This window comes from Gorilla gorilla, chromosome 1 (assembly GCF_029281585.2).
Source record: "Gorilla gorilla gorilla isolate KB3781 chromosome 1, NHGRI_mGorGor1-v2.1_pri, whole genome shotgun sequence".
In the NCBI taxonomy this organism is placed as follows: Eukaryota; Metazoa; Chordata; class Mammalia; order Primates; family Hominidae; genus Gorilla; species Gorilla gorilla.
The window spans coordinates 50,262,982-50,290,938 of record NC_073224.2 but is presented as its reverse complement, the minus strand read 5'-3'; the positions used below and the strand labels follow the sequence as shown (position 1 = coordinate 50,290,938).

The window sequence follows — 27,957 nt, the reverse complement described above, 5'->3', positions numbered from 1 at the left end:
AAACATGGAATTTCCTGGTTTTAACCATTTCACATCCAACTGCCATCTCAGAGCTGACCAGAGCAGCACAGACTCCTCCAGCCTCTTAGGACATTTGATGTGGGGCATCGAGTCCTGGCTGGGAAGTTGGCACCTGGGTGCCAGCCCCAGCAGTCTCTGAAGAGCATGGGTAAATTACTGAAGTGTGTGGGTCTCCATGCCTTCAATGCCTTTCTGTAAAATGCTTTCCAAGCTCCCAGACAATTCCAAATATATCCATGTCATCCAATCAACCCACAGAGTAGCTGTTACTCTGCGGGTGAGTGAGCTGGCTGGGAGGGGCTGCATGCTGTGTGCTCAGGTCACACTAGAAAGCATCAGCTGGGTCCCTGCGCTTGCTCTCGGACCTCTGCAGGCCTCCTGGGAAGGTGACTCAGATCCAACTTATAGGACTGGATCGGCATAGCTCCCACACTTCTTTGGGGTTCCTGGGTGTGGGAGCGTGGACTTCCCAGGCAGCTTTCCACTTAGTTAACTTGCCCAACCTGCTCTGTTGACTCTGGGAAGAGCCCTGAACTTCCCTGCTCCAGTGAACTGTGGGAGATGCCAAAACAGCACCCAGCTGCCCATCACGATTACCAGAAGGGCCCCAGTTCCTGGCTTCTCTGTGGCTCGGACTCTGGTCCTATTGCCTACCCTTGGGAACTCAGAGCATCCTCTTTCTCTTTTCTGCTGAGCTGGTGGCTGCACCGAGTTGCCTCTGTCTCTTTAAGAGAGAAAGAGAGAGCGAGAGACGGAAATCAGGAAGTGCGAGAGAGCTGAGAGCCAGGACTCAGTGCTGAGCTTGGTGTCCCACCGCCACAAGGAGGCAGGGAAGAAACCCACTAGTCCCAGCTCCTGGGGTGGCACAGACATTGCAACTGGCCCTGCCTGTGGGTCCTAGGGGCCCTTGGCCACCAGGAGGCTAAGAACACTGCTCATGAATGACAGCGAGCCCTGAAAGCTCTGGGGGCGTCACCCAGTCCCACAAGCCTGCATCCCCTGCAGTGGAGATGGGGTGAGTGTGCAGCGTGTGGAGGGGGGTGGGGGTGGAATGAGGGGCCAGACAAGGGGCAGCTGCAGGGCAGCTCAGCCGGGTGCAGGGGTGTGGGCTTGTTGGCAGCGGTGCTCTCACATAGAGCGTTGTGTGTGGCATGGAGGTGAGCCACCACGGGCCAACCACAAGCCCTCCCTGCGCTCTGCTTACCAACACCCAAAGCCAGCGATCAGTACCCAGCGCCTGCCCTCACCTTTCCCGGGGTCTTTCTCCCTGGCCGGAGTCTCAGGAGTAGGAGATGCTGGGAAAGGCTCCCTGAACAGTTTGGGAATAGAGCTGGAAACCCCCAGCCCAGCCCTGTGGGGGAAGGTGACAAACAGGAAAGGGTTAAAGGGCTAGGGTCGGTGGCCTTTGATGGAGGCTGAGAAGCAACTGCACTGAGGGGCGCCTCTCATCCGCCCTCCTCTTTCCGGTGTAGCTCAGCTCCTGGACGTGCCACAGACAGAAAGCATAACATACGCTTGCCAGGAAGAGCCTTTGCCTGACTCAGGGCAGCTCAGAGTGTGGGGTAAGTGCACTTGGCCACAGCAGAGCCCTGAGGAGGGAGGGGAGGGGAGGGGAGGGGAGAGGTGGGTGGGTGGCGTCTCACATGCTTCACTGTCCACTGCTCATTCATCCAACCACTGGCTGAGGGCCAATGAGCCCTTCTTTGCACCAGGTGCTTGGGGTGGTGGGGGGAGGATCTGCAGAGCGTGCAGAGTTGAGCCAGATGTGCCACAACCAGAGCTCCCGGGCACAGAATCCAGGAGCACACCGCCTGTCTGGGGCTCTGCGCTTTGCACCTCACTGCCTATTAACCCAGAGTTTTGAGCTGTTCCTTGCCCCAGTATCAGAGCCCTTGGCCTTGATTTCAGCCTGCTCTGCTCCAACCCCAGCCCCAGCCCCCAGACCTGCTGGCTGGCTCCAGCCTCAGCGGGGAAAACCAGACCCACTCATTCATGCTGAGCTACTGTGTTGTCTTCAGGAAGCCTCTCAGTACCTCAGTTGCTTCTGTGTAATGTCCGCTCCTGCCTGATCTGAAACTAGGAGTTGACCACCAATCTCTTCAAGGGGCCTCTGGCTCAATGAACTGACATTATCAAGGATTTGCATTTTTAAAAAAGATTACACAGAGAAAAAGTTCAGAGCAAAGGAACATAGGATTCCAGGCATGGCAACCCTCAGTTTGAGAACCTGTAAGATGTTAGAACACGAAGATGCCTTTTCTAGTCTAGCGTTATTTAAAAGTATTTAAGTGGCCAGGCATGGTGGTTCACACCTGTAATCCCAGCACTTTTTTGGGGAAGCCCATGTGGCCGGATTGCTTGAGCTCAGGAGTTCAAAACCAGCCTGGGCAACATGGCAAAAACCCATCTCTACTAAAAATACAAAAGACAGCCAGGTGTGGTGGTGCACACCTATGGTCCTAAGCTCCTCAGGAGGCTGAGTTGGGAGGATTGCTTGAGCCCAGGGGGTGGAGGTTGCAGTGAGTCATGATTGTACCACTGCACCCCAGCCTGGATGACAGAGTGAGACCTTATGTCAAAATAAAAAAAAGAAAAAGGAAAAAGAAAGTATTTAAAGGATGGTGGCCCTTCTAATGCTTCTGTCCCCAGGTATCCCAAAAAGGCCAGCGCTGGCCTTATTTTTCAAAGAGAAATTGAGTTTAACTTCTGAGGATACACTTTCTGGTACTAATTGCTTTAGGAGAACTAGGCTTTGGAGAAAAGATGAGGACAAAGATGGGAAACAGAGTTGTAGGGGGTTTCAGATTCTCCCAATGGCTGCATGATGAATTTTGCCTCCCCATACCCTGCTCTCACACACACACCCACACCCTTCTCCCCAACCCCCTACACACATACACACACACACACTCACACACACACACACACACTCTGAAGCAGCCCCATCTCTCTTGGAGCAGTACTGGCCCAGCTGTCAGCTCACAGCAGCAGGAAGTGGTGGGCCTGGCAGGCAGGCCAGCGGGGGCTGGGGGAGTGGCTCTGGACTCATGTTGCAATCCTGGAGATTTGTGGTGGTGTGGGAGATGCTCCCTGACCCTGGGCCCTTCCTCCTATACTGTTTCTGCTTCCTGGGACAATCTCAAGCCTGGATGCCAAAACCCCAGAATCTTCAGTGCTGGGGAGAGGTGCTAGAGACAAGAGGTTTGTCTCTGCAGAATGACCTGCCTCAGGAGGGGCTTCAAGGGAACTTGGGGAGCCAGGACAGGCAGCAGGTGGAACAGGTGCCGGCTGTGGGCTGAGGGCTCAGTGGGGGCCCTCTTGTTGTGCTGTGCGTCCTTTTGGGGAAGTTACTTAACCTTTCTGTGCTTCACACTTCCCCCGCTCCCTTGCTTGTGGAATGGCCATATGGAGCCCTTCTTGGGGTAGCCTTGGGGCACAGTTACAGGTCAGGCCACCAGCAGCCACCCTCTGCCAGGAATGGAATCCTGGGCCCCCAGCATGCTCTTTCTCTAGGCAGAAGGTGACCAGCCAGCTCAGGGCAGGAGATGCAGAGCACAGCCAATTACCTGTGGCACACAGACGACCTGCTGGGGCAGGGGGCCACTGCCAGTGTGTACAAGGCCCGCAACAAGGTAGGAAGCAACCCTGGCCAGGCCCTGTCCAGCCCAGCCTTGGCCCCCTCATGCCTCAGAAGCTGACCCAGTCAGCCCCCAGTGGGCATTGAGGGTGGTGGGACAGGGACCTCTGGATGTTGTGTAGCACACTCATACTGTGGGTTTGAGCAGAGGCATAGGGAGCTGAAAACGGCTCCTTGAGAGGATGCCTCTGTCAGGCACGAGTTGGAGCAAGAGAACTGTGAAGTAACAAGGCAAACATCCGAGGAAGGTAACAGCAAATGGGATCTAGGAATAGCGGAGCGGGGAATTAGGCCTTGTTTGGATTTATCCTGCGAGAATGTATGAGATGATATCCACTCTGTCTTACTCAAGAGTGGTAGCCGGCCGGGCACAGTGGCTCATGCCTGTAATCCCAGCACTTTGGGAGGCCGAGGTGGGCAGATCACGAGGTCAGGAGATCGAGACCATCCTGGTCAAGATGGTGAAACCCTGTCTCTACTAAAAATACAAAAATTAGCTGGACATGGTGGCGTGCACCTGTAATCCCAGCTACTCGGGAGGCTGAGGCAGAGAATCGCTTGAACCTGGGAGGCAGAGGTTGCAGTGAGCTGAGATCTTGACACTGCACTCCAGCCTGGGTGACAGAGCGAGACTCTGTCTCAAAAAAAAAAAAAAAAAAAAAAAAAAGAATTGGAGCCATACAGACCAGGTTCCAATCCCTTCCCTGCTGCTAACCCCAGGGAGTGTTAGCTGCCCTGTGATGATTGTCAATAGCAATTGTAATAATGATAATAAGCCATCCCCTGCAGGAGATCAGAGTGTCAGGATCGTGTCACCTCCCAGTGCTGGACTCTCTACCCCTTGAGAGGGAAAGGCGGTGCGGATGGGAGCCCCCATCCAACCAGGCTAATCTCTGGGGTTGGGCTGGCCGGAGAGGCTGAATGGAGGCCCAGGAGAGGGTGGCTGCTCCCCTGTGGGAGTGGGACATGTGCTAATCCCATGCTGTCTCCCACTGCTCCCTCCCCAATGGCAGAAATCCGGAGAGCTGGTTGCTGTGAAGGTCTTCAACACTACCAGCTACCTGCGGCCCCGCGAGGTGCAGGTGAGGGAGTTCGAGGTCCTGCGGAAGCTGAACCACCAGAACATCGTCAAGCTCTTTGCGGTGGAGGAGACGGTAGGTCCGGTGCTTGGTCAGAGAATGGTCTTGTCCTTGACCCTTATGGTCTGGGGAGAATCAGGCCACATGATAACAGAGATTTGGTCCCATGCTCATCAGCAGGTCAGAGACAGCAGGCAAATTGCAGAAGGGAGCAAAGGGGACAAGGGGGTGGGGGCGGTGCACTGGAAAGGAACGATGGACAGAATCAGTACCTAAGCAGAGGGTTTCCTGGAATAAGTGACTTTGGATTCCAGTGTGTGGGATCAGTGTGAGGCCAAGGAGGGAAGGCCAGGCCAGAAGCTGGGACCTGGAGAATGGGGGCTCTGGGCTCCAGGCTGAGCCACTTCTTCCTGGTGGGTGGGGAGGAGAAGTGCCGTCCTCATGAGCCCCTCTCTGTCCCACCCATAGGGCGGAAGCCGGCAGAAGGTACTGGTGATGGAGTACTGCTCCAGTGGGAGCCTGCTGAGTGTGCTGGAGAGCCCTGAGAATGCCTTTGGGCTGCCTGAGGATGAGTTCCTGGTGGTGCTGCGCTGTGTGGGTGAGCCCCTCCCTGTCCCTGCCTCCACCCTCAGACCAGCAGCAGGCCTGGGACAGATGCTGACAGGACTCAGGTGTCTGACTCCTGCTAATCATTCCATTTAAAATTCCAACTTAAAAATTAAACCTAAAAAAGATTGTACACCAATGTTCACAGCAGCGTTATTTACAATAGCCAAAAGGTGGAAACATCCTAACTGTGGAAACAAAATGTGGGAGGTACCTAAAATAGAATATTATTCAGTCTTAAAAGGAAAGAAATTCTGACACCTGCTACAACATGGATGGACCTTGATGACATTATGTTAAGTGAAAAAAGCCAGACACAGAACGACAAATCCTGTATGATTCCACTCATACATTCATAGAAACAGAAAGTACCATGGTGGTTTCCAGGGGCTGGGGGCAGAGGAGAATGAGGAGTTGTTTAATGAGTACGGTTTCAAGTTTGAAGAATGAGGCCGGGTGCAGTGGCTCATGCCTGTAATCCCAGCACTTTGGGAGGCCCAAGTGGGCGGATCATTTGAGGTTGGGGGTTTGAGACCAGTCTGGTGAACACGGTGAAACCCTGTCTCTACTAAAAAAATACAAAAATTAGCTGGGTGTGGTGGTGCATGCCTGTAGTTCCAGCTACTTGGGAGGCTGAGGCATGAGAATGGATTGAACCTGGGAGGCAGAGATTGCAGTGAGCTGAGATTGCACCACTGTACTCCAGCCTAAGTGTCAGAGTGAGACTCTGTCTCCAAAAAAAAAAAAAAAAAAAAAAAAAAAAAAAAAAAAATTGGAGAATGAGAAAAGTTCTAAGATGGATGGTGTGATGGTGGCACAGCAGCGTGGGTGTGCTTAGTGCCAATGAAGTGTACACTTAAAATTGGTTAAAATGGGAAATTTCGTTATGCATATTTTACCACAATTGAACACCTAATCAAAAGAAGTAATACAAAGAGGGGTGCTGCCCTTGAGGAGACAGAGCCACCACCCATCTTGGTTTCCTAGAGAATCCAGATGGCACCTCCATACCCTAGTGTCCTTGAGATGCCATCCTAAGCCCCATGCGCGTCTCTGCCCTGCCTGTCCCATGGCTCTGTCAGCCCACGGGAACTCCTGTCTCTCTGGACGCAAGGACAGCCTTCCCACCAAGATGAGCCTCAGACACTAGACTGTCCCCGGCCAGAGCCAGCTAGTGGCCTCCCCGTCTGTCCCCAGTGGCCGGCATGAACCACCTGCGGGAGAACGGCATTGTGCATCGTGACATCAAGCCCGGGAACATCATGCGCCTCGTAGGGGAGGAGGGGCAGAGCATCTACAAGCTGACAGACTTCGGGGCTGCCCGGGAGCTGGATGATGATGAGAAGTTCGTCTCGGTCTATGGGACTGAGGAGTACCTGGTGGGTGAGCTGCTGGAGACCCGCTGCCCTATGCTGAGGGCTCCCCTTGCCTTGTGAGCCCCCCAGAGCCCCCTTGAGGGGGTGTGGCCCACCTCCTGCTTCCACAGGAGTTATGTCTCTCCCCTGTACCCCAACCAGAAGAATGCATTCTGTTCTCTAAGATGGAAAAGGTGAGGCTGACACCCATTTTTAAGATGACAAAGGAGAAGGATTTGAACAGTTCTGTTTTCACCTGCAGGCGGTGAAAGGGGGTCTGACATGTCTCAGGCCCTTGCCAGCCCTCCCGCTCCATGGCCTCGTTCTGGTTCTCTCCCGCAGCATCCCGACATGTATGAGCGGGCGGTGCTTCGAAAGCCCCAGCAAAAAGCGTTCGGGGTGACTGTGGATCTCTGGAGCATTGGAGTGACCTTGTACCACGCAGCCACCGGCAGCCTGCCCTTCATCCCCTTTGGTGGGCCACGGCGGAACAAGGAGATCATGTACGGTGGGCCACAGGGCAGGGAATGGGGCGGACTGGCAGTCCCCTGGCCCTTCCCCCACCGGTCCTTGCTGTGTCTTCTGGTCCCCTCACACTCCATGGCCCTCCTCTGGTCCACCCCCCAACCCAGGCTCTTTGTAGCTCTCTTTTTGTTAATGGGATCAAACAAGCAGCTGAGCTCTGCCCAGGGCTGATGGGAGTCTGTGAATATGCCCTATGTTAGTTCGGTGCTTCACTCTAGCCCTCTGCTCCCTTACTGCTCTCCTTGTCTCAACCGAAGCTCAAAGAGTGCCTTGCCTAAGGTGGAAGAGCTCACCAGGGGCAAAGGTGGCAGCTTCCTGTTCCCAGGTCCAAGGTCTTTCCATGGTTTTGTGCCATCGGACAGGGAAGTAGCAAGTGGCTGGAGACAGTAGCGGCTCCCTCTGAGTGCACAGCCCAGAGCAGAGGAGATGTCAGCTGGCTTAGTGGGAAGGTTGCTGCACCCACCTCAGCCCCGGGGTCCAGCTGTGTGGAACCTATATCAGGCCCGCGAAAGGGGCAGAAGACCAGCATGGACGGGGGTTGTCAGGGAAGGCTGGACTCTGAAGGGAAAGAAAGAGGAGAGGATACTGGGGCCATGCATAGCATGGGCAAAGGTGTGGAGGAAGCTGGCCAGGCTGAGGGAAGTGTAGCAGGGGGGAGAGGGAGAGGCAGTGGACAGGGCAAAGGTGTCTCTACCTGAAGCAAAGGGCTCCAGGAGGAGTGCTGAGGCAAGGCGCTCTCACAGCTGAGAGCCAGGTTTCTCACACTCCATCTGTCAGGCTACTTTGGGGCAGCTGGGTGACTTGAACCTGTGCTCCGAGCCCTTTGTGCTGAGTGTGTCGTTGCCCGGCAATGTGATAGCTGGGGATCCCGCTGACCTGGCCTTCCTCCCCCCAGGTACCGGATCACCACGGAGAAGCCGGCTGGGGCCATTGCAGGTGCCCAGAGGCGGGAGAACGGGCCCCTGGAGTGGAGCTACACCCTCCCCATCACCTGCCAGCTGTCACTGTGAGTGGGACCCTGCTGGGGGGTGATGCTGGAGTCTGAGCTGGGTGTCACTTCTCTCTGCTAAGTCAAGACTTCTGAGGCCTGTTCCAGCAGGTTCCGGGCATGCTGCAGGCTTGGGCACACCACTTTCCCATCTGGTTGCTGGAACGAGTTCTTCCAGCTCTTCCTCCCCAACCCACCCTGCCCCACCATCTTGGTCCTAGCTCTTCAGGACATTCTCTTAGAACGTTCCTATTGCCTGCTTAAGGAGGATAGGTATGGGCCCCCGCCCCTGACAGTCTCCATGTCCTGGGAGGGCAGGGGGCTGCAGAGCCAGCTGGTGCCCATCCTGGCCAACATCCTGGAGGTGGAGCAGGCCAAGTGCTGGGGCTTCGACCAGTTCTTTGCGGAGACCAGTGACATCCTGCAGCGAGTTGTCGTCCATGTCTTCTCCCTGTCCCAGGCAGTCCTGCACCACATCTATATCCATGCCCACAACACGTAAGTGGGGGCGAGGGAGGGAAGCAGTGAGAACCTTCTCTGCCCAAGCAGCAGTGCATGTCCAAAGCAGCATCTCCCACAGTACGTTCCGAGGAGTGTGTACATAGGAACGCTTCCAGGTCCAAACGTAGTTGGAAAAAGACTAGTTCTACAAAGTTAAAGCTAAACAGGTTTTCTTGCATGTACTTCAGAGAGTCAGTACCTTTTCTAATGCTAATATGCATTATACGTCTGAGAAGTGTGTGCGTGGTATATGTTGGCTGTACATTTCCTAAAGGTACTGCTCATAGTACCCTTGATTCCTGGATAATTTTATAGAACTAGGTAAATTTTAATGGCAGTGTGACAGGAAGAGGTGCAGAGGCCGAGGCTGGGTATTGGGACTCCCGGGACCTGTTCCCATTCTGTCTCCATCACTGTAAGATGTGAACTCTCCCCTTGGTCTCTCCACCCTTGATGACAGAGAAAACCACCCCCGTCCCTCCCTCCGCAAAACAGAGCCCTGTCTATGGGCAACGCTTAGCTGGGGCTTAGGCCACCCTAGCCCCCTGCCTTGCCTACTGACACCCGCTGCCCTCTGCTCCCCACCACGGCTGTGTCTAGGATAGCCATTTTCCAGGAGGCCGTGCACAAGCAGACCAGTGTGGCCCCCCGGCACCAGGAGTACCTCTTTGAGGGTCACCTCTGTGTCCTCGAGCCCAGCGTCTCAGCACAGCACATCGCCCACACGACGGCAAGCAGCCCCCTGACCCTCTTCAGCACAGCCATCCCCAAGGGGCTGGCCTTCAGGGACCGTGAGTAGAGCCACCTGGGCTGGATCTTTCTCCTCCCCACATTTTCCTCTGAGACAGGAGTTTGCAATCCAGGCCATTGGTTACTTTTCTTTGTGGGCGTTTCTTTGGGGCCACAGGGAGCAGGAGGCAGATGTGGGTTCTAATTCTGCAGACGCCTCTGAGATGCCACATGACGTGGGCTGGTGGCTTGACCTCCCTGGGGCTTACTGGCATCCTCAGAGCTGTGGAAAGAGCTCCAGTGGAAACAGGGAGATCTGGATTTAATGCACTTTCCATAATCTCTGATTTGTGGGGAAGCCTCAGGCAGTTTGTGTTGGAGGAAGCCCAAGTCTGAGCTCCTGGAAAGAAGGGAAGGGGGTCAGGGGTCCAGAGCTTGGGCCTTTCTCCAAACTCTAGCAAAAATGTCCTTTCTTCTCACTTGAATAATGCAAGTTTTATCCTCTTTCTCTGAGGCTAGGAAGGGGTATTCACCTCAAAACCTGTGGACAAGAGGGTGATTTAGTCCATTTTCAGCTCTTGGACATGAGGAAGTAGTTCTCAAAAGTGGCCGCAAGGTGGCAGTGAGGGATCACAACTTTAAGTGCGGCTAAGGCTGGCAAGGTGGGAGGCTCAGGGTGAGTTGTGAAGCCTGAGGTGGGAGATTGGCAGTGAGGGGTGAGTGTGAGCTGGAAATAATGAAAGATAAGCCGACCCAGCACCATACAGGCAGGCCCCTCAGACAGGGTCTTTGTCTGCAGCTGCTCTGGACGTCCCCAAGTTCGTCCCCAAAGTGGACCTGCAGGCGGATTACAACACTGCCAAGGTGAAGGGCAACCCCCAGGTGGCAGAGAGGGGCATGACCCAAGGGTAGGAGGTGTGGGACCTGGCCCTGTGCATCTCTGTGTTTCAGGGTGTGTTGGGCGCCGGCTACCAGGCCCTGCGGCTGGCACGGGCCCTGCTGGATGGGCAGGAGCTAATGTTTCGGGGGCTGCACTGGGTCATGTGAGTAGTCATGAGGGCTGGGCACAGAGGGGGAGGCGGGCAGGAGGGGGAGGCGGACAGGAGGGGGAGTGGGCAGGAAGGGGAGATGGTGGGGGGGTGGGCAGGAAGTGGAGGTGAGCAGGAGGAGGGGGTGGGCAGGAGAGGGAGGTGGGTAGAGAGGGGGAGGCGGGCTGGAGGGGGAGGCAGGCCGGAGGGGGAGGCAGGCCAGAGGGGGAGGCCGGCAGGAGGCGGAGGCCAGTATCCTGGGATGCTGTCTGCATGCACGGTGCTGAGTCCCCCGATCAAGGCAGCTCTGACTCAGTCTCCCCTTGGACAGGGAGGTGCTCCAGGCCACATGCAGACGGACTCTGGAAGTGGCAAGGACATCCCTCCTCTACCTCAGCAGCAGCCTGGGAACTGAGAGGTGGGTGTTCGCCTCAGGCCAGCTGGGACCTCTCAGCCCTGCCTTGTCTGCTCCTCACCCTAGATACTTCCAACAATGCACCTCTTCTCCCCAACCCAGGGCTACTGCCTTCCCTGCCCTCCTAGAATAGAGGGCACCCGCACCCTATCCCTTATCCCCACCTCACCAGATAACTGCACTGGCTCCCCCAAAACCCAGTCCCTCACCTGCAGGGGAAGGGGCCCATGGGGGCACAGACTCTCCAGGTACCAAGGTGGCCTCCCTATCCCAAGAAGGGGCTTGTGTCCTGCCAAGTCCTTCTCTGAATGATTTAGAGTGCTCACCCTATGCCAAGTGCCAGCAGAACTCTAGGGGGAGGACTCACACCCACGCACAGTTCCTGGATGTGACCAGGGATGGAGATCCAGGTGGTCTCGTCCTCCATGCCTCGTCTCCTGCTTTCTCTGAGTCTTCAACTTATCCTTGCCTTCCTTGGGTTCCCTGCCCCAATCTTTGGAACCCCACTCCCTCCGCTCCCTTGTCTTGGGCTAATAAGGGGGGATGGGTTGGAAAAAGAGAGAGACCGGGCAGGAGGAAGCCAAGTGGAAGGGTCTGGAGATGGGGAATGTGGGAAGACTTCATTGGCCAGAGCACGATTGAGAAGTAGGCACAGCACCCCAGATCCTGGAAGGCACGAGGCCATGGTACAGGTGAGGGTGGGAGCTCTGCAGCCTAGGGATGCCACTGGTGGCGGGAGTCTTTGGGAACAGAAGATCAGAGACTGCCCATATGCCTGAAGGCCCCCTCCTCCCACCACCCCCAGCCCTTGTCCTCAGGGAGCTCCAGGGAGTTTCCCAGCTGTGGGCTGACTCATGCAGCCCCGCAGGCCTCCTGCTTCGCAGCAGCAACGCAGTTGATGGGGCAGCTGGGAGGTGGAGGAGCAGGGAGGAGGAAGAGGAGCATCTCCAGATAACAGGGATGGAGTCTCCATCCAGACTGAGCCCCTCTCAAATGGTGACAGAGAGTAGGGTTCAGTCAGCAGAACTGCAAGTGAATCTCCTTGGAGCAGAGCTCTGTCCAGGGCACAGAGGGGGCTCCAGGGGTAGATGTGGCATCTTGTCATTCAGAGAGGCCCATGCTTCCTCCGGAGCAGCTAGCCCTTCCTGGACATGTGAGGGCTGATGGGATTGTTGGGTAAGAGGAGACTTGAGATGGGTAGAGGCAACCACGGAGGCCTTCCTGAAAGACGAGGCTTTTAAGGCCAGAAAGAAGAAGAATACCTCAGGCAGGAAGGTCTGCGCAGAGACAAAGAAGAAAAGGGCCCTGTTCGGGGGAAAGGAGGGGATGCTGGGGAGGCTTACTGAAGCCACAGTCATGATGGCAGATAGCCCAGAGCTAAGCCAGAGGTGGACAGAGGTGGAGGGGAGGAGGGGAGGAAAGAATGCATAGAGGCCCTGAAGGAGTCCAGCTAGAGAGAGGTTGGACCCCAGTAAAACAACCAGTAGAGAGCCATTGTAGATTCTTGACCTGGAAAGATGTGTTTGGGAAAGCTTTTTGGGTGTCTGTCTGCCCACTTGCCCTGGATGGACAGGCATGGTGGGGAGTGGCACGCTGGCCTGGGTCTGGCGTCCTGGCATCCTGGTGTCCGCTGGCTGCTGTTCCCCTGTTCTGGCTCTGCAGCCTCCTCCAAGGTGGCCTCCGTGGTGTGTCTAGAGAGCTGGGGTCAGGCAAGTGCCTGCTTTGAAGCCTATTTCAGCCTCCCATCAAGGAGGAGGATGGTGAGCAAAAACAGTTGTGAGCAGGGAGCCAGAGGGCCAGGTGCAGCCTCTTCTCTTAGTCTGGGTGTGGCTCCAGCCCATTGTCACCTTCCCCTACCTGGGCCTCTGTGTCCTCATTTTCAAAATGAGAGGGTTGCATGATCTCTGCGGCCTCCCAGCTCCCACATGTTGCAAGCCCATTCTTGCCTGAACATCCCCAGACCTGTAGATTCTCCTAAGGGCTGAAGACACTAGCTCCACCCACAGTGGAACCAGGTATTTTCATGAGCTGAATGTCACACTGGAGGAACCCAGCACCTCATGCCAAGTGGCCCACCTTTGCCCAACCTGGTGACTCGCCTCTCCCCCAGTGTGCATATCCTGCCTCAGGTTCCCCAGGACAGGTCCTTTGGTAGAGCAACCTTGCCATTGTCCCAAAGCTCCCTGGCCCTCCTAGGCAGCTGCTGCCATCCAGAGGCACTGCTCAGGCAGCCAGGACGGGCTTTGGGAATCCTAGGGCTTCCCCCAGCCCCGCCACCAGGCAAGACATTCCAGGCAAGACTTCATCTCCAAGGTCCCTTTTGATGCCTATGAACATCTTATTATGTCGCAGGAAGGAAGTTTGTCTCCTCGTTTTATAGATGAAGAGCCTGAGGCCTGGAGAGCTAAAGGACTAACCCAAGGTCATGCAGATAGCAAATGCCAGGACTAGGACTCGAACCCATGTCTCCTGACTCCCTGTGGAGATGTATTGGGTCCAGCCTCACCCTCTTCTGCCGTCAGATTTCCCATGCCTTAAAATCCATTTGTGCACTCAGTAACGCCTTCAGCATCCATGCACTGACAGACTACTGTGTGCCGAACACGTTGCTAGGCACGAGACGTACGAGGAGCAAAGCGACGGCACCCCTGTCTTCAAGGAGCCTGCAGTTCATTCCTGATTCTCTCTTTGCTCAGCTCCCCTCTCCTTCCCTGCTCCTCCATTCCCAAGCCAAAATACACAGCACACTTTTTAAAAATCATGATTGTTACTAAAATGTATATACTAATGGTAGAAAGTTAGAAAACAGAGATAAGCAAAAATAAGAAAATTAAAATCCCATAACCTACTATCTAGAGACAGGTTATCACACCTTAGGAGTACACATCCTTCTAGATATTTTTCTACTATGAGTAAACATTAACCAACATGAAATGATAGTGTATTTGCTGTTTTATAACCTGTTTTTGGGATCACGTCTGCTGTCCCACCTTCTGGACTCATCTAGAGCTTCCCCTTGAAGTTGTTTGTCTTGTCCTTCTTTCTCAGCATTTCCTGTAAACTGGGAAGTTTTAAAAAAAATTTTTTAGTATTTTATTTTATTTCTTTTCTTTTTTTTCAAGGCAGGGTCTCACTGTGTTGGCCAGGCTGGTCTTGAACTCCTGACCTCAAGCAATTCTCCCACCTTGGCCTCCCAAAGTGCTGGTATTACCGGTGTGAGCCACCATGCCTGGCTTTTATTTTGTATTGTATTGTATTGTATTGTATTGTATTGTATTGTATTGTATTGTATTGTATTGTATTATTATTTTTGTAGAGACAGGGTCTCACTGTGTTTCCCAGGCTGATCTCAAACTCCTGGTATCAAGCAATCCTCCCACTTCTGCCTCCCAAAGTGCTGGGATTACAGGCATGAACCACTGTGCCAGGCCTAAACTGGGAGTGCACAAGGCTAGATGGATTCCAGTTGAACATTTTTTGCTAGAATACATTATTGATGATGCCGGGTATTGTATGTTGACATACCACTGGCTGGTGATGGCCTGATTCCTCTACTGTACCGTTACATTGTCCCTGTAGAAGAAAGAAGCAGAGTGGTGTGACCTTGTCACCGTGCGAATGCCCACCCCATTATCATCCATCATTGCTTGTAAGGCTATGCCCCAGAGAACGATTTCACTGGGCAGCAAGATGATAATGTTCTAACTTCTGATATATCATTGCCTAGTAGTCTACAAAATATAGCTTTTCCCTCATCAGAAAGCTATTGGTTATCAAGAAATACAGTTTCTACTGGACAGGAACTTAATTCTTTCCCTTGAGTTACAAAGTTTCCTGGTAAGGAGATCATTAATAGCAGCCTTGCATCATGGGCCCGTGAATTTTCATAGACTCAAGGTGTTACAATCTGTCTCAACCTTTATTCTTTGCAATACTCAACAATGTCACAACTTGGGTGAGCAGGGCCCTCGTCAGGATGGCGCCTCTGTCCCAAACACAAAACTTCCCAGAGACCCGGAGAGCCACCAAGGCTGTCCCACAGATGCTATGCCCAGCATGTGCCAACAGAGCTCTCTGCCTCCCACCTTGGCTGCTCCTAAGCCCCCAAATGTGGCCTTTCTCTTTGCTTCCCTCAAGGTTCAGCAGCGTGACTGGAACGCCTGAGATCCAGGAACTGAAGGCGGCCGCAGAACTGAGGTCCAGGCTGCGGACTGTGAGTGAGGCTGGAGGGCAAGGGCTTAGCAGGATCAGAGCTGGGGGCCCGTGTTCCAGCCAGCCTGCCCACCAGTGCCCAGGCTGAAGACCCCACGGGGGTCTGCCTTTTTGCCCCACAGCTAGCTGAGGTCCTCTCCAGATGCTCCCAAAATATCACGGAGACCCAGGAGAGCCTGAGCAGCCTGAACCGGGAGCTGGTGAAGAGCCGGGATCAGGTACATGAGGACAGAAGGTCTGTGGGATTTTCCTTCTTTGTGGGGTGGGAGTGGGGGAGTGGGCAGCTCCAAAGGTCCAGTAACCTTTAGCCTTTTAGACGTCAGCTTGCATTCCCCTTTCTCTTGGCAAGGGTGCTAGGGCATGGGGGAGTAGAGGGAGATCCAGCAATAAACAAGAACCCCCCGACTGCCCCAGACACCAGCCAGGAGGAGAAAAGGATCTGGGGTCCTGCACCCATCTTGGAGTTTGAGGAATGCCTTGGGAATCTTAGCAGGTGCTATAATTCTGAATAAAAGAAGACTTTAGTTCCCTTTCTCTGTGTCAGGCCCTTGGGTAGGTCCTCTCACGCACAGCATCTCGTCGAATCCTGAAAACAATAATGATGCTATGATAATGCCCTTTTTATAGAACCTCAGTCAGGACAGCCAGTAAATGACAAATGACAGAGGTGGCTTCAGGTCAGGTCTGTCCACCTCCAAAGCCTATGTTCTTGGCCTATGCCAGGCAGGGGTTTACAACCTTTAAGGCACCACTCTCCCTTTTAACAGACATAAAAATACCCCCCTCCCCCAGGCCCCAGCTGACTGTGTGGAGCTGCTGCCTACCTTGCCGCTTCTGACCAGGGGATGGGTGGTGCCCAGCGCGGACCTCCTCCCCATTCTCTGGTGCCTACTGTAATCTGGGCCTATCCCCATCCATCATCCCATGCCCTCAATTCTAACTTCAAACAGCTCTGAACACCACAGGAGTTTTTCTTAACTGTTTTGGCCATAAAACCTGACCTAAACCGAATGAGGCTCTTTATAGAATTTATCCCACTTACGGTGAATGTTCTTGTGGTTCTTTGGAGATGTGAATGTGTTTGATTAGGAGTTGATGCCCTGCTCGGGCCATTCCACAATACACTGTGTGGGTACCAAATTGCCTTTCTGATATCAGAAGACGATTCTCAATTCAGAGCACATTTGGCCCCGTCCTTTTGGATGAAGGCTGCAGATTTGAGGCCCTGTCCTTTTGGATGAAGGCTGAGGATTGAGGTCCTGTCCTTTTGGATGAAGGCTGCAGATCCCAGGCCCTGTCTTTTGGATGAAGGCTGTGGATCGAGGCCCCATCCTTTTGGATGAAGGCTGAGGATCAAGGCCCCATCCTTTTGGATGAAGGCTGCAGATCTGAGGCCCTGTCCTTTTGGATGAAGGCTGAGGATCCCAGGCCCTGTCTTTTGGATGAAGGCTGAGGATCGAGGCCCCATCCTTTTGGATGAAGGCTGCAGATCCCAGGCCCTGTCTTTTGGATGAAGGCTGTGGATCTGAGCCCTGTCCTTTTGGATGAAGGCTGAGGATCGAGGTCCCATCCTTTTGGACGAAGGCTGTGGATCCCAGGCCCCATCTTTTGGATGAAGGCTGTGGATTGAGGCCCCGTCCTTTTGGATGAAGGCTGAGGATCAAGGCCCCATCCTTTTGGATGAAGGCTGCAGATCTGAGGCCCTGTCCTTTTGGATGAAGGCTGAGGATCGAGGTCCCATCCTTTTGGACGAAGGCTGTGGATCCCAGGCCCTGTCTTTTGGATGAAGGCTGTGGATCCCAGGCCCTGTCTTTTGGATGAAGGCTGTGGATCCCAGGCCCTGTCTTTTGGATGAAGGCTGTGGATCGAGGCCCCGTCCTTTTGGATGAAGGCTGAGAATCAAGGCCCCATCCATTTGGATGAAGGCTGCAGATCTGAGCCCTGTCCTTTTGGATGAAGGGTGTGGATCCCAGGCCTTGTCTTTTGGATGAAGGCTGTGGATCTGAGGCCTATCCTAGCCACTTCGTCTTCCACCCGCATGTTCCTGGCGGGGCAGGCTCCTTCGGCTGGCAGAGCCCTGGAACAAGCCTGTGCTCTGTTCAGAGTCAAGCTCCAGAAATAGCAGAGATGGGGTCACTTGGAGGTGCTGCAGGGAGGAAGTGGAGCTACATAGGCCTGTGGGTGAGGAAGAACTTTTCCCAGACACTCCCGACTTCTCAAACAAAGTGTTTGTTTCCAGCCTGAAAAGGGGAAGGAAGAAATAATAATGACCTTCAACCCCAGAACAAGAAAGTCCTCGGGAGATCATCTCCCCAGTTCCTCCGCCTCCGGGCAGGACCGAGGCCTGTTGATTCATTCTTGTTTTCAACAAGGATTATTGATTCATTATTTATGTTAAGTTTCTGCTGTGTGCCACACATTGGGTAAACCAAGAAGCTATATTCTTCTGCTTTTTCCAGTTGACCAGAGAGAGATTTTAGCTCCCTTCTATCCCCAGCTGTCACTGCCAGACACGCTCTTAGGTTTCAGGGGCCTAGGCTCCTTCCCAGGGCCTAGTCTCACAACTTCTCATGTAGTAAAGGCCACGTTCCTGTTGCCCATCCTGCTTGGCTTCCTGTCTCTCTTATCTCCTACTTAACTCATGCTGTGAGTGCATGTGTGTGAGAGAGGAAGAATAAGCCATGAGAACGAGAGACGGCTGGCTGACTGTACGGGGTCTCAAATAAGCCTAGAGACAGGACAGCCACCTCCACTCCCAGATTGATCCCCCAAAACTGTGGCTGTGAGGCTCCTCCCCTATTCCACTGCCACCCTTCCCCTCCCTCCCTCTTTCCTCTGTGCTATTAGATTCTTCCAACACCTGGTCCCTGTCTCCTGCCCACAGCATCCAGCAGATTCAGTGCTGTTTGGACAAGATGAACTTCATCTACAAACAGTTCAAGAAGTCTAGGATGAGGCCAGGTGAGCCCGGGGAGGGCAGATGCCCCTTCTCTCTCCTCTGTCTCCCTTCTTTCTTCTTTCTTCCTTTTCACTGGTGCTACCAGTGGCCACTAACCTCCAGCTGGTGGTTCTTGGAGGCCCACCAAGCGGATGGTTCTGTGCAGCTGCTCTAGGGGCAAGGCCCCTGTCTGCAAGCTGCCTGCAGGCCAGTTGGGGGACGTGAAACCTTTACATGCCTGCCTGTTGCCACATGAGAGACTTGGATCACAAGGTTGGGGGATCCAGTGGGCTGGGGCCTGGGTGCTCTAGGAGAGGTGGTCCTGGAAAGAGATCTCTCACCTTGGCAGGGCACTTTAAAGTATAGAATGTCACTATCCATTGTGTCCTTGGGACACTGAGATAGTCAGGTTTTCCAGAAAAGGGGGGGTCAGGAGAAGTCCCATTTTGAGTCACTGGGTCAGGCATTTTGGCTGCTTGATCCATTAATCCTCACAAGGATGCTGTGGCAGGGGCAGCCCATTTACAGGCTCGGGGGTGGGAAGCTGCTTGTCCAAAGTGACTGCCATTGTGGGGTAGTGCAAGGGTGGGACCCAGGGAGGGCTGGTGAGGGGGTTGGAGGGAGCCTGCGGAGGCTCCAGTTGACTCTTCAGGTTGGGGAACTAACACACCAGGAACCAAACCTCCCCCTCCTCTCCCAGGCCCCAAGCATTTCCTAATCTGTAGACTGAAGGTCTTGGGCTTTATTGCCAAATTCTCTTCTCTCCTTGGGATTATCTAAAAACCACTGTCCAATAGAAATATAATGCCAGACACGTATGTAATTCTAAGTCTTCTAGTAGCCAATTTTTAAAAAGTAGAAATAAACAAGTGAAATTAATTTTAATGTGTTATTCAACCCAATATATCCAGTGTCATTTTAGCGTGTAATCAATATAAACAAAATCACTAAAGAAATACCTTATATTCTTTTTGTGTTATCTTCAAAATCCTACGTGTATATATACACATAAATACATAACTTATTTCCATAGAAATTCTGTTTATATTGATTACATGCTAATATATATATTTGAGACAGGGCCTTTGTCACCCAGGCAGGAGTACAATGGCATGATCACTGCTCACTGTCGCCTCAACCTCCTGGGCTCAAGCCATCCTCCCACCTCAGGCTCCTGACTAGCTGGGACTACAGGATGCTTTCCCATCGCTTTATTGTTTTATATTTCACATATATATATTATTCATATATATATTATTCACATATATATAACATTTATAACACATCTCTATTGGGAAACTAAATTTTATATATGTGTGTGTATATATATGTGTGTGTATATGTGTGTGTGTATATATATATACACACACACACATACACACATACATGGAGCTGGGTGCAGTGGCTCATGCCTGTAATCTCAGCACTTTGGAAAACTGAAGCGGGAGGATCACTTGGGCCCAGGAGTTCAAGACCAGCCTGGGCAACATAGCAAGACCCCGTCTCTACAAAAAATAAACAAAACTAGCTGGACGTGGGCATGCGCCTGTAGCCCTAACTACTTGGGAGGCTGAGGTGGGAGGATCACCTGAGCCTGGGAGCTGGGAGTTCGAGACTGCAATGAGCTAAGATCACACCACTGCAGCACTCCAGCCAGGGCAAGAGCGAGATCCTGTCTCAAACAACAACAACAATAACAAAACCTCTAGGCATCGTTACCCTCCCCATTTTATAGATGAGAAAACCAAGACACAGAAAGGTTAAGTAGCCCAAGTAATCTAGGTCCAGCTGCTTTTAACCATCCCATTTTACAGCCTCAAAGGAGTTTTACTTCTATTGGTCTTTAAGAGTCCTTTATTAAAATTAAAAATGAACCCCTAACTGTTAAAACCCAGCGTGTTGAAAGATACCATTTTTTAAAATGCCCGGTGGTCTTCAGGCTCTCTCGCATGAGCCTCACGGGACTCCCAAGTGGCACCTGTGATGGATAAGGAGACAGGCTCAGCGAAGTGAAATCACTCGCCTAGTGCCGCCTGCCAACAGGAGGAAGGGCTGAGGTTTGTCCCAGGTCTCTCGGACTGCACACATGCTCTCAGCTGGCCGAGTGCAGGGCCCAGGAGGGGGACTCTGCTATGAGAGGAGTGGGATGGGGAGGCCCTCGAAGTGAACCGCCATCATCATTTCATCTTGGGGCTGCCGCCGCCCTGGAGGCCCATTCCTGCGAAGACCAGGAGGGGGCAGCATCTCCCTAGTGCATGAGCCTTAGGGCCCTTCAGGAGGCAGCCAAGACCGTGAAAGCTTCAGCCTTTCTGGCAAAAGTGGCTGGGCAGAGCGGGGAGGTAGAAGGTGGTGGCCTGATTTCTCCAGCTCGTTGCAGGTAGAGCCCATGAACATTCAGGGATGGGACCACCCAGCTGCAGGCATCAGTCACTCTGGGAGGGTGCTGGATAAGGGGCTATGGTTGACCGAGCCTCCTTCTAAGCCCACTTCATCCACCAACTCCCACCTGAAGCATCCCCCACGTCCCCACCCCGGCCCTGCACTGCAGGCTGCCTTCCCCTGGGGCCCTCACACAATTTCCCCATGGCTTCTTGAGGCCCTGGCTTTGTCCTAATCAGCTATTCCGGTGCTAGCTTCACTCGTCTGCGCCTCCTACTCCGCTGGGCGGTGAGTTCCCGTGAAGCAGTACAGGCTGGGCCGTCTTCATCTTTTAACTGTCTCTCGACCTTTGCTGCACTCTGTTTCGTTGACTGATTGAATAGGTGACATCTGTTCTGTCTGTTTCCTCCAGGGCTTGGCTACAACGAGGAGCAGATTCACAAGCTGGATAAGTGAGTGGCCTGTCCTCCGGCAGGCGGGTGGGCAGGAGGGTGGGTGTCCACAGGGCAGAGCGATTCTCAACGCCAGAGGAGAGGCAGTGAAGGGCCCTGTCCCGGACTGCAGCTGAGCAGAGTTGGGGATAACAGGTTATCTGGGGCCAGGGGAGGGAGTATGCATAGCTTAGTTGGAGGGAGACTTGTCAGATGCAATCTTGATGTAACTGGATTTACTTCTGGTATGGACAAGACTGTTTGCAGGCTTTTTTTTTTTCTCTAGTTGTCCTCACTGATGCACCACTTACCACTTCCTGCTTCTGCCCTCTGCCTGAACCTTCCCTGCCTCCCCACGCTCCTCCGTCTCCCATGTTTCCCGGACACACTCACGTCCAGGAGGCCCTCCCTGATTTAATGGTTATCTGGGAACTCACTCCCCCAGTTCTACAAGCACCCCGACCCCTTTTTGTCTCACACACACACGCACTCACACACCTTCTTTCCACGGCTGCCTCACTTTCCCTTCCCTTTCTTGAGGACTAAGCTTGAGCACATGTGTGTTCCCTGAGGACCCCCTGTGCGTCTCCCACGTCTCCCTGTTGATGTGGGCTTTGCTGGCCACTGCAGCCTTCACAATCCAAGTGTGTGACCGTCCTTCCTCCTGTCTCAGAGACATAGCCTTGCTGTGGACGCAGGGCTTGGGCACTTACGACAAGGTGGTGACGGAAACTGACGGAGACTGAGGGATGGTGGGCTTGTGCATAGTGGTTCTGGCAGCTCATCTGCACCTTGGTTCCCTGTCGTTCTAGGGTGAATTTCAGTCATTTAGCCAAAAGACTCCTGCAGGTGTTCCAGGAGGAGTGCGTGCAGAAGTATCAAGCGTCCTTAGTCACACATGGCAAGAGGATGAGGTAACAGCCCCTCCTGAGCTCCTGGAGCCCAGGGCCTGGCCTGGCCCTTCTAGGCTTCAGAGGACCCAGGGCTTTGTGGACCCCTGAGGCAGAGGGAGGAGTGAGTGAAGGGGTGTGAGCAGATGAGTGGTTTTCTGTCCCTGGGTGGACCAGGCAGTTGGCTGGGAGATTTCTGTAGCTCAGCTTATTTACTCCTGTAACACCTGCCCTATACAGTAGATATCATCACCCTATTTCCTAGGTGAGGAAACTGAGGCTCTGAGAACAGGTCTCCTCTGCACATCACATGGCTAGTAAGTGGCAGACCCAAGACTCGTATGTGGCTCTGCCTGCCTCTACAATCTGGATTCTTCAGGGCTTTTGAGGGGTAAAATCAAATCAAATCTGGATTCTTTCTACCATTCCACCTGGTTATATTGAGAAGTCTCCTTTAGGAGAACACTAGGTGCCCCTGGGATAAGGACAGTGGCAGTGGCCCTTAAGTAGAACCTTCTGTCACACTGTCCCCTTCAGGAGTTTTGGGTTTCGCCTTCTCAGATCAGGCCCACTCTCCGTCCCCTGCCTGTGTGAACATTGGCTCCTCCTGAGAAGAGAGGACAATTTCCCGCGTGCTACCACGTTCTGAGGCCTGTAGGACTTCACCTTGTTATGGGGCTGAGACCTTGGCACTCACCCGTCCTCATATCAGAATACCAATGCCTGCTTCTTCTACTCCAACCCACCACACATTCTGGTGTAATTGCTCTGGAGCAGGGCTTGGATGTCAGTGTAGTACAGCTTCTCCAGGTGATTCTAATATGTGGCCAGGGCTGAGCACCAACCCCTGATTTAACAGCTCTGGGCCTTGGGGAAAATGTTCCTGTTCCTTCCCTCCACTTAGAGATAGAAGAGAATTCACACTGGAAATGAGAGCGTGGGCAGTTCCCCACACTGAGAGCCCTGGTGTGGGCTATCCTCTGCCTCTCTGCAGCCTGACTGGTGCCACGCTCACCATAGGCGGCATGCGTCACCCAGCCCCAGCCACATGCATGTTGTTGGTGCTCCACACTACAGCTCTGAAGGGGGCCTCCCAGCCTCAGTCAGCTGTGTGCTTCTGCATTATTGCAGTGGGGCGGGCAAGCGTGGAGGGCATAGCTGGCAGGGCAGAGGCAGCGAGGGAGGCAAATACCCGGGACCCACCTGTGTCCATGTGTGGATCCGATGGCAGCTAGGCGAGCCCTGGGGAATGGGCTGAGTCCTGCTCTAATTCTAAGTCTCTGTGTGTTCTCTTGAGGGTGGTACACGAGACCAGGAACCACCTGCGCCTGGTCGGCTGTTCTGTGGCTGCCTGTAACACAGAAGCCCAGGGGGTCCAGGAGAGTCTCAGCAAGGTGGGCATGGCAGAAGGATTCTAGGTGCTCTGGGGATGCAGGCTGGGGTGCTTGTTACCCATGTCTTCCCCTCCTCAAGCACTCCCCCTACCCAGCCACACATAAGCTGGCTACTAATTGCTGACCAAAGTATGGCTTCCCTGCAGCTCCTGGAAGAGCTATCTCACCAGCTCCTTCAGGACCGAGCAAAGGGGGCTCAGGCCTCGCCGCCTCCCATGGCTCCTTACCCCAGCCCTCCACGAAAGGACCTGCTTCTCCAGTAAGTGCTGGGGAGAAAGCGGGTGTGTATCTGTGTGGAAGGGGGTTGCAGGGAGCAGAGTATGCTGAGGTTAGAGCCTGAGGGGTTTGGCGTCATGCCAGGCCTAGGAGGCAAGATTAAAGAGACTAGCTGGGCACGGTGGCTCACGCCTGTAATCCCAGCACTTTGAGAGGCCAAGGTGAGCGGATCAACTTGAGGCCAGAAGTTCGAGACCAACCTGGCAAACGTGGTGAAACCCCATCTCTGGTAAAAATACAAAATTTAGCCGGGTGTGGTGGCAGGCACCTGTAATCTCAGCTACTTGGGAGGCTGAGGCGTAAGAATTGCTTGAATCCAGGAGGCAGAGGTTGCAGTGAGCCAAGATTGTGCCACTGCACTCCAGCCTGGGCAAGGGAGCAAGACTCCGTCTCAAACAAGCAAACAAAAAAGAATAAAGAGGCTTCTTTGGTGGGGCTGCGGAGGAGGGTGGGCCTCCCAGGAAAAGGGTCTGGGCAGGGCAACTTCCAGCCTCAGCCGCCTCTCCTGCCTCTGCCTTGGGCAGCATGCAAGAGCTCTGCGAGGGGATGAAGCTGCTGGCATCTGACCTCCTGGATAACAACCGCATCATCGAACGGTAAGGAGCTTTCACCTTGTGTAGGTCAGGGCTGGGTCTTCAAGCTACCCTTGCCTTGGGGGGGTGAAGAGTCCCCAAGCCTGCCCATGCAGGTTTGATGACACGTGTCCATTTTCCAAGAAGCCCTGTTGAAGCTTAGGCATTTTCCACAAATGAGTTGACATCCTCAGGAGGTGCAGGGTTCACTTATAGCCTTTAAAATGTGAGCCTCCATGCTGTCAAGGAGATGGGGGCCTGGAGGCATGGGGTTTGTGCCTGTATCCAGCTCTGCACTCCATATGTACTCTGTGCCCAAGCTGCCCCAGATGCCTCCTTGAATCACAGCCATCCTCAGGATAGGTGCTGTTTTCATCCCCATGTGCTACCCCAGGAAGCCACAGCACAGACACCTTGGATACGATGCCCAAGGCCGGTGTTTCTCTGGCCTTGTGGGGCTCCCGTCCCTCCTGCCAATGCTCATGGGCCAGCCCGGGGCTGCAGGATCATCTCCTGATTTGACTCCCCTCCTTGGGGTGCTGAGGGGTCATGAGAGGTTGGTGTGGGAACGCAACAGGGCTCCGACTCTGAGATTGAGATTTTGCATACCAGTAAAAGTTCTTTCTTTTTTTTTTTTTTCTTTTTTTTTTTTTGAGACGGAGTCTCACTCTGTCACACAGGCTGGAGTGCAGTGGTACTGTGTCAGCTCACTGCAACCTCCATCTCCTGGGTTCAAGCAATTCTCCTGCCTCAGCCTCCTGAGTAGCCAGGATTACAGGTGCCCACCACCACACCCAGTTAATTTTTATATTTTTAGTAGAGACAGGGTTTCACCATCTTGGCCAGGCTGGTCTCGAACTCCTGGTCTCAGGTGATCTGCCTGCCTTGGCCTCCCAAAGTGCTGGGATTACAGACATGAGCCACTGCGCCCGGCTACGTACCAGTATAGTTCTAAAAGAAAACTCGAGAACAACAGGGTTACCAGCTGCTCACATAACCAAGTAAGCACATTTGAAGTAAAAAAAAAAAAAGCCCTGTCATCTAGTAACCCCACTTTATAAAACACATTTTACCACCAACGAGAGATAACCTCAGGATAAAGGATGGTCCTTGCTTGCCCTGAAGGCCAGCAGCCCTGTTTATATACATGTACACACGTGCACGCATCTCCCACTCCTGCCTGTCATCCTCGTGTCTGTCATTTTCCTGTCTGAGAACCAATGGCAGGGTAGAGTCAGCAGAGATTCCTACAGGATTTCAATCCTGACCCTGCTTCTTACCAGCTGCGTGACCCTGGGAGGTGTGTTCAGCTTTGAGCTTCAGTTCCCTCCCCTGTGAGACAGGAGTAATGATTTCTACCTCATGGTGTTGACATAAGGATTTAAAAAAATGAGATATGCAAGGTGCTTGCGGGTAGGGGGGTGTGGAGGGAAGGGCTCACTAAATGTTACTTCTTCCCCAGAGGCCACTCCAGTCTCACACTAGAATTGGGGCCAGGAGGTAGGGAAACCAGGAGCAGAGCTTGTGGTTTGTCCCCAGAGTTTCAGAGGGTCCTTGGGTAAGGGAGGAATATCCTCCCTGTCCTGTTCCAGCAAGAGAACTCATCCTCTTAAACACCCACAAAGAGGACATTTGACAGCTTCTTGGAAGGATTTTCCAAAACAGCCCTCTTGGTCAGGAAGTTCTAATTTTAGTGCCAACAAAAATTGCTCTTGCTGTGATATGTCATCTATTTGCAGATAGCTCAAAACTTTATTTTAGTGAATTTTCACTTCCTTATTCAGAGCTGTAGCCAAAGAGCCAAATGAATCCATTTAAACTCCTTTCCCCTCCTAAACCTTGGCTGCACACTGGAATCACCAGGGGAGCTTTTGAAAGTACAGATGCCTGGGTCTTGCCCCAGAGACCCTGGGTACAGCTTGTGGTTAGGATTTGCATGAGCTTTCCAAGTGATTCCAACATACAGTCAGAGGTGAGAGCCAGTGGGTTCTTGTCAGGGAGTGAGGGTGCTACAAGGGGAGAGCTGAGGACTTGAATGGCTCAGTGTTCTTGAAAGCTAATGGTGCTGGGCCCTGGAGTGTGGTCTGCAGGCCTCTCCAACAGGTGGGCACTGCTAGCCTGTACATTTTCTTGTAGGCTAAATAGAGTCCCAGCACCTCCTGATGTCTGAGCTCCATGGGGTGCATGAGGCATCCTGAAGCATTAGAATGATTCCAACACTGCTCTTCTGCACCGTGAGACCAACCCAGGGCAAGATCCCATCCCATCACATCAGCCTACCTCCCTCCTGGCTGCTGGCCAGGATGTCGCCAGCATTACCTTCCACTGCCTTTCTCCCTGGGAAGCAGCACAGCTGAGACTGGGCACCAGGCCACCTCTGTTGGGACCCACAGGAAAGAGTGTGGCAGCAACTGCCTGGCTGACCTTTCTATCTTCTCTAGGCTCAGGTACTGCTCCTCCATGCCCATGGCTGGGCCGTGGGGAGAAGAAGCTCTCATACGCCCTCCCACTCCCTCTGGTTTATAGGACTTCACTCCCTAGCCAACAGGAGAGGAGGCCTCCTGGGGTTTCCCCAGGGCAGTAGGTCAAACGACCTCATCACAGTCTTCCTTCCTTTTCAAGCGTTTCATGTTGAACACAGCTCTCTCCGCTCCCTTGTGATTTCTGAGGGTCACCACTGCCAGCCTCAGGCAACATAGAGAGCCTCCTGTTCTTTCTATGCTTGGTCTGACTGAGCCTAAAGTTGAGAAAATGGGTGGCCAAGGCCAGTGCCAGTGTCTTGGGGCCCCTTTGGCTCTCCCTCACTCTCTGAGGCTCCAGCTGGTCCTGGGACATGCAGCCAGGACTGTGAGTCTGGGCAGGTCCAAGGCCTGCACCTTCAAGAAGTGGAATAAATGTGGCCTTCGCTTCTGTTTCTGGTGGCTCTCCCTGGGCTGTGTCTGCAAGGCAGGGAAGGCTCTCAGCTGGGTGTGCTTGGCAACCAAGTGGGGTCTGGGCGGGGATCTGTGAGAAGTGCTGGGAAATGGGGGTGGGAATTGGTCATGTCCTGATTTCTGCCTTTCCCCTAAATGGGCCCTAATTTCAAGGAAGAACCCAAGGGGTACCTTCCCATTCCTTCCATTCTCTTGCCCCCGCATCATTTGGAAAGCTGTGTGAGGGGCCTGGAACTTAGGGAAAAAGGTATTCTTCTTTTTTTTTTCCTTCAAACCCACCATCTAAGTGGCTACTGCTTTTTTCCCATCTCCACCGCTATTCAAAACCTAGGCTATGTCCTAAATAGTGGATTTGAATAGTATTATGGGTTATTTTAAGCATTCCTTCATTTTATCTAGAATCTAGAGTGGGGCCTGGGCAAGGCATTCTGACTTTTGCAAACTGCTTGCAAATTTACCTCCAGCCTTCCCATAAACCAGAGCTGGACTACCCACCTACCTGGGTGGGTGAAGGAAGGGGAAGGGGAAACGCAGTAAGGTAGCCCCAGTAGGAGAGAGAGATGAGTGGGAAGCCCCACTGTGTGCTTCGAAGCATGAAGACAGCATTATGCTTGACTGGAAATAACCCCAGAGATCCTTCCTGCCCATCTTCATGGGAGCCCCCACATCCTGAGGCCACTCTACTCACCTGGTAGGGCCAGAAATGGGGAAGGGTGAGTCCTGGAGGCTTCTGTCCTCTCTGGTGCTTCTCTGTGCAAAGACCAGCACTCTAAAGGCCTGGGGGAAGGTGGCTGGGGGTTGTTTCCTTGCATCAGGCCCAAGTGGCTTTGTGTTTGTTATTTGGGCCTCAAGCCCATGGAGTCACTTAAGCCCAGGGGTTCAAGTCCTGCGGCCTCAGAGACCAGCTGCTGCCTTGATGTTCCTGGGTACTAGACCACCTCTCGTCCACTCTGCTGGCCTGAATTTCTGGCCAACACTTCCAGCCCATGAGTGGCCCTTCAGGGAAGTCCCACAATGGATTTTCCCTGGCAGCAACAGCTGCTGTGGA

At 53.4% G+C, this 27,957-nt stretch overlaps 1 protein-coding gene across 5 annotated transcripts; it reads left to right on the top strand.

The window, feature by feature from the left end:
- Window positions 1–413: 413 nt before the first annotated feature.
- On the top strand, window positions 414–26,890 carry IKBKE (inhibitor of nuclear factor kappa B kinase subunit epsilon). 5 transcript variants are annotated; one of them, XM_019029747.3, is made up of 22 exons: window positions 415–1,036; window positions 1,494–1,583; window positions 3,539–3,653; window positions 4,672–4,812; window positions 5,206–5,335; window positions 6,541–6,722; window positions 7,041–7,201; window positions 8,119–8,229; window positions 8,530–8,709; window positions 9,313–9,503; window positions 10,241–10,305; window positions 10,393–10,484; window positions 10,801–10,887; window positions 15,022–15,097; window positions 15,219–15,331; window positions 17,981–18,057; window positions 20,826–20,865; window positions 21,657–21,758; window positions 23,032–23,128; window positions 23,275–23,387; window positions 23,929–24,000; window positions 26,113–26,890. In XM_019029747.3, exons 3-22 carry the CDS (start codon window positions 3,567–3,569, stop codon window positions 26,144–26,146), a joined length of 2,151 nt encoding a protein of 716 aa, XP_018885292.2. In that variant the 5' UTR covers window positions 415–1,036; window positions 1,494–1,583; window positions 3,539–3,566; the 3' UTR covers window positions 26,147–26,890. The 5 variants fall into 5 exon arrangements, with proteins under 5 accessions (XP_063565072.1, XP_018885292.2, XP_055225920.2 ...); XM_019029740.4 differs by having other exon boundaries at window positions 416–1,036; window positions 3,535–3,653; XM_063709002.1 differs by lacking the exon at window positions 23,929–24,000 and having other exon boundaries at window positions 414–1,036; window positions 3,535–3,653.
- The last annotated feature ends 1,067 nt before the right edge of the window (window positions 26,891–27,957 follow it).

Coding starts and splice junctions, on each gene's coding strand:
- IKBKE (XM_019029747.3), top strand. CDS start 3,567: ATGCAGAGCACAGCCAATTACCTGTGGCACACAGACGACCTGCTGGGG. Junction 10,306..10,392: donor CGGATTACAACACTGCCAAG/GTGAAGGGCAAC, acceptor TCTGTGTTTCAG/GGTGTGTTGGGCGCCGGCTA. Junction 20,866..21,656: donor CAGATTCACAAGCTGGATAA/GTGAGTGGCCTG, acceptor CTGTCGTTCTAG/GGTGAATTTCAGTCATTTAG.